Consider the following 4,966-nt stretch of genomic DNA (forward strand, 5'->3'; position numbering starts at 1 on the left):
GAATCCCACTCTTGGTATCTCTGTGGAAGCACAAACTTCACAAGTTTTGTTTTCTGTCAACATCCAACTCCAAACAATTTGTTCATGTTTTATAATGAAACAGAACTCTGCATGAGAATGGTTTATTTGCTGGCTTGAGAAGTAACTGCTTTCCCCTCTAGACTTCTGGGAGTGCTAACTTTTGCTGTTAGCACAGGGTTTGTTAGAGCAACAGACCAAACCACACTGCTGGAAACTCTTTGGGCAGACATGACTTATGACACAGAATCTAGGATAACGTGGAAGATTTCAGGGCTCACCTGTGCACTAAGGGGCATCTGGTAGTGTTTCACAATCCAAACTCACTCTTAGATAGCTTGGCTGGATTAATCATTTGTAGGCCTAACCATGATAAGCTCCATGAGAAATCACAGGTCTAGTGACTACTCCTACAAGGACTTGACATCCACTGTGCCACAGATAAGAAAGCCTAAGTTCTAGCATGAAGGTTAATGACAGCTAGACAACCTGTGAAAAGTTCTCACCTAACTTTGTAGGCACCTGTATCTGCTCTAGCTGTCTAGTCTCCTTTAGATAGGTCTAAATCCAGGTCTGAATTCAGGAGGATCCCTCACCATGCACTTCAGCTACAGCTGATACCTGAACTACTCCAAATGACTCTGTCTCAACTAAGGCAGTTAAAGCTAGTTCCTTCAGCCTTCCCTTAGGGGCAGGGGAGAGGAGAAGAACTCTTCAAAGAGTGATGTGTCCCAACACTGACATTTCTTGCCCAAGTATCCATCAAGATTTCAGGCCAGTCCTCTTCAACACAGTTACCAGCCTAAATACAAGTGCAAAGTCCAGTGCAGTCTATCTCCTAACTTAGCAGGGCCTTTGGAAATATGGATTCACTGAGCTTGGAAAGTATTTTGGAAAACCCTATCCTTCTGTTTCCTCCCTACCAAGTTAATTTCCCAGTACTATTTCTAATCTCCTATTTTCCTACACTCCTGTCATGGTAATCTGAAGCATCAGATTTGGTTGCTGATGTTGGTTGGAACAAAATTCCCTTTTGTGCAGCTGTTTCTCTGCCACATCACACACCTTCACAAGGCTGTTATTGCATGTAAGCCCCAATATATTTATTTGAAGGTCAGTAGAACCTGAACCTCTGTTACTCAGTCCTAAAGGTGTAGAAATAAACCTGACCCTGAGTCTGGAAAACAGATTGTGTGTTTCTTGCCCAACACTCCATTCTCAAGAAGGAATACATTTGTAACTTGTGGGATGCTAAGATCAAACACAAGGTTTGAAATTATTGATTTATGAAGAAATAATAATGAGCTTTGCAAGGGAAACTTGGCAGAGAGACCTTGAAAAATCCAATTCACCCACAAGCCTTAGTTTAAAGATGGTAACTTGGACCAAGTCTGCTTCTTTAAAGGATAAGTGATGCAGTGGCTCTTCTTTCTTCCCTTCCATAGCTCTTGTGCTGAAGCTTATGCTCATGCAGAAAATATCTTTGCCAACAAGTTACATTCTGACAATACTCACACTGCACTGGTCTTTCCCCAAAGGAATCAATTCCTTACCCTACAAACAGTTCTTTTCTTCCATACTCCTTTGCCTTCACATTCTGCCAAGCATTTGATATCAATAAAGACAAAGCTGCTGTCATATTGCCAGAGTAACAGAATGCTTTATTTCTGGTTTGGGGTTTGACCACTGTTTTTAACTACAACACTAATTTGCTGAGCTTCCTATTTCCTTTGCTTTAGGGTTTGGGGTTGGTTGTGTTCCCCCCCCTCCTCCCCAGTATTTTGGGTGTCAGCAAAGGTGGCAAAGCTTTCATTTCTTAAAAACCTTCATCACAGTTTCTACATAATGAGCATCTGGTGGAGGTTTCCTTGGGCTGCCAGGCTGCAGGAACTTCTTAATTGTAGGCATATTGCTCATTTTGGTTTTATACACCTGAAAAAATCAAAAAGAAACAGAATAAGAGAGAAATTCCAGCTACTACAGTAGCAAACAGTGCTCCTTGCACAGAACAGCAGCTTCCCACTGCTGCTAGAAGAGATCCTAACATTCATTCAGATCTCATGTTATCTACAGTCTTCTGCTGTCCAACAGGAAAAATGTTTTCCCTGTTAGGGTGTTCATGGATAAAATTGCTGGAGGCATCCTTAACTCAACTCAGTTGTCCACTAGAGACTTTTCATGCTGTGTGGCAGCCTTAGGGCAGCCAAAATAGGGTTGGCAGATATAACACAGCCACACAGGGAGATATATTCCCTTTGGGAGCAGTGGCTGGAGTCGAGGACTAGGAATAGGGAAGAACTGGGTGTCTCAGATGGCAAGAGATGCCTATGTTAAGGCAACTGAGTGAAGGACTATGAGATATCTCACTGCACTGTCAGAGAGGACTGAAACAGCTGGAGACCCCACAGACAGCTGAGCAACCCTAGATACACAAGAATCTCTTCTGAAAAAGGGGCTAAAGGACAAGAACTTCACAGAATGACAGCCAGTTCTTGCTGGCAGATGTATGAACACCATTTCCTCCTCCTTACAAACATTGGAAGGATAAAGGAGAAACGGAAGGAGCAAGAAAATAAAACCTGTGAGATCAGTAAACACCAATTTTTTTGCTTTGTTTCAGACTTCATGCAGGGCACAAAGGCAGAGAATTCATCCTCAAGTTGATTATTGAAAGAAAACTGAGGGTTAATGCTAAGGTTTGGGTCGTTAGCCACACTGTAGAGGGCAGAACTGAAGTGATGGGACTGGAAACCAAAGAGTGTAGTACCAGCCAGTACAGAAGATGGCACACTGTACCTTATTCTAGCATGTCAACCTCTATCACAGGCTTAATTTGCTATCTGGGATTAGATATCATCTAGTGAGAGGCAGCAGGAACATGAAAACAGGGCAGCTTGGATCAACAATTCCCTTGGGATGACTGAGGAGGCACAAACCACTCAGAGGGATTGGCAGAGCTGAGCAGGTGCAGTGTCTTACAAGAAACCCATCGAGTCCCTCCAGTGCTTGATGTTAACCAAACATATAATACTGGCAGCTCCTCAAACTGCTTCACACAGCATGAGGAGATGATCACTTCAGGATTGTCCTCTGGCTCCTGACTGGCAGGAGCTCAATCAGAGCATGGTCAGTAACACAATTACCTGAAGCTGAGGAAACCCTGACAGCACACCAGGAACTTTCTCCTCCACTGCTAAAATAGCTTCAATCAGCTGAACATCTGCCCAGCTGAATTTGTTGCCCACGAGAAAGTCTTGGCCATGTTGCTTCAAAACCTGTAGAACACAAGAGAATGAGCTGCAGATGAGAATGGGACAGATGTTGCCTGGCAGCTAAAGCCTCACAGTACCACTGGAGAGCTGAGCAGCAATCAAATCTATTCCAGGTGGAGTTTTCAGCTGCAAGATGTGAGCCTGAATCTGTTGCTGGGATAAGAAAATGAACCTTTGTTCATTTTGTGTTCTAGCACACAGACTACAAACTCTGGTCACTCAGTGATGGTGAATGGTAATAGGCACTAGGGAACAGGGACAAAACACACACTTAAGGAGCAACTTATACAACTGCCATTTAAATATTTCATTTCAAGTTACATCTAATGTTGATACCAGGAAGCAAACTTAAAAATGCAGAATTACAAAAGGCATCCCAAGAAAATCCCTGCCCTTGGGAACAGGTTATTATAGTCATAAGGACTTCTATGATGTTCAGCCTTTGTTACTGTTTCCCAACAAAACCAGATGAATGTTACAAAAGTGGGAAATGCTGCCAGATGATGAGTCATATGGGTTTGGTTTGTTGTTTTCCAGAGTGGGATGTGCAGAAATCTGTGGCTGTTTTTTCACTAAAATGCTCCTAATCTCTCTACCTGATTTATTTGCAAGGGAGTTTTGTATTCTTCCAGTGAAACTGTTCCAAATGACATTAAGCATAGCAGAGAGATGTGCTCTAAACAAATAGAAGCATGGAACTATTCCTCCAAGGGAAAAAAAAACCTATGTGCTAGCTTTTCCTTCAGTGAGAAGCTTTGCTGTGTAGCTGAGAACACACAGCTTTGTTTGCTTTGTAGAAGTTCAAATACCACAGCCCTGACAACAGAAACCAACAAAGAGAGGAAAACATGCTGTTCTATTTCCCCTTCCTTGAGACAGCCAAGACAGCTGAGGGTTTGGAACCAACCTGCACTGCAAACACTTTCTTATTTTAACAAAACTTCATTGCTAATTGTAAACACAAGTTTTACAGACACATCCTCACTGTGACTTACCTTTTCAAAGACTGGGAAGTACCTGTTCATTGCCCTGTCCTTAATTGAGTCAAGACTTTTCTCCTTCGCATCAGGTGCAGCGAAAGGAAACATCAAAATCATATGCATCAGGTCTGATATACCTTCCACATACATGTCAATCCTTTTGGTGGGGGGAAAGAGAGCAGAGAAGAGCACAGACGTTGTTATTTCACCTGTTTGCCAATTTACAAAGCCAACCCTAAACAAACTAAAACTAAATAGTCTTCAAAATGTATAAAAGCTTGTTTGTATCCAGGAGCATTTCAGTAGTGGTTAAGACTTAAGCAAAGTCTAGAGTGCTTGTTTTTTATTGTGTTAGCTTTCCTCATGCCTTTATACTGGATTTACAGCATTGGACCTGGTTGATGTAATACAGCTATCCAGTGACAGATTGCAGGTTCAGTGAAAGGAGGTGTTACATACAGGGCTCTCTCCTTCAAGTCTTTCCCATAGAGATTGTATTTCCCTGCAATGTAGCTGAGGATGGCTCTGGTCTGCACCATCTTCATCCCATCGATCTCAACCAGGGGCACTTGCTGGAACAGCAGGACTCCATCTAGGGTGGAGAGTGGAGGAAAAGCCTGTTAGTTCCTCCTAGGCTCTTAGCTCTACAGGAGAGAGAGACTGGGCACATTTCCCTTGCAGTGCAGGAGGTCACTG

At 42.8% G+C, this 4,966-nt stretch overlaps 1 protein-coding gene across 1 annotated transcript in view; it reads right to left on the reverse strand.

Moving 5' to 3' along the window:
• Positions 1-1,827: 1,827 nt before the first annotated feature.
• Positions 1,828-4,966, reverse strand: part of LOC103811329 (glutathione S-transferase A4-like) — a 7,833-nt gene continuing 4,694 nt past the window's right edge. The window contains exons 3-6 of the mRNA XM_009084294.1: positions 4,730-4,862; positions 4,286-4,427; positions 3,162-3,293; positions 1,828-1,950 (exon numbers count right to left, since the gene is read on the reverse strand). Coding sequence (XP_009082542.1) covers positions 1,828-1,950; positions 3,162-3,293; positions 4,286-4,427; positions 4,730-4,862 — 530 coding nt within the window. The remainder of the gene's footprint in view (positions 1,951-3,161; positions 3,294-4,285; positions 4,428-4,729; positions 4,863-4,966) is intronic.

Source organism: Acanthisitta chloris, unplaced genomic scaffold, assembly GCF_000695815.1.
Source record: "Acanthisitta chloris isolate BGI_N310 unplaced genomic scaffold, ASM69581v1 scaffold4021, whole genome shotgun sequence".
In the NCBI taxonomy this organism is placed as follows: Eukaryota; Metazoa; Chordata; class Aves; order Passeriformes; family Acanthisittidae; genus Acanthisitta; species Acanthisitta chloris.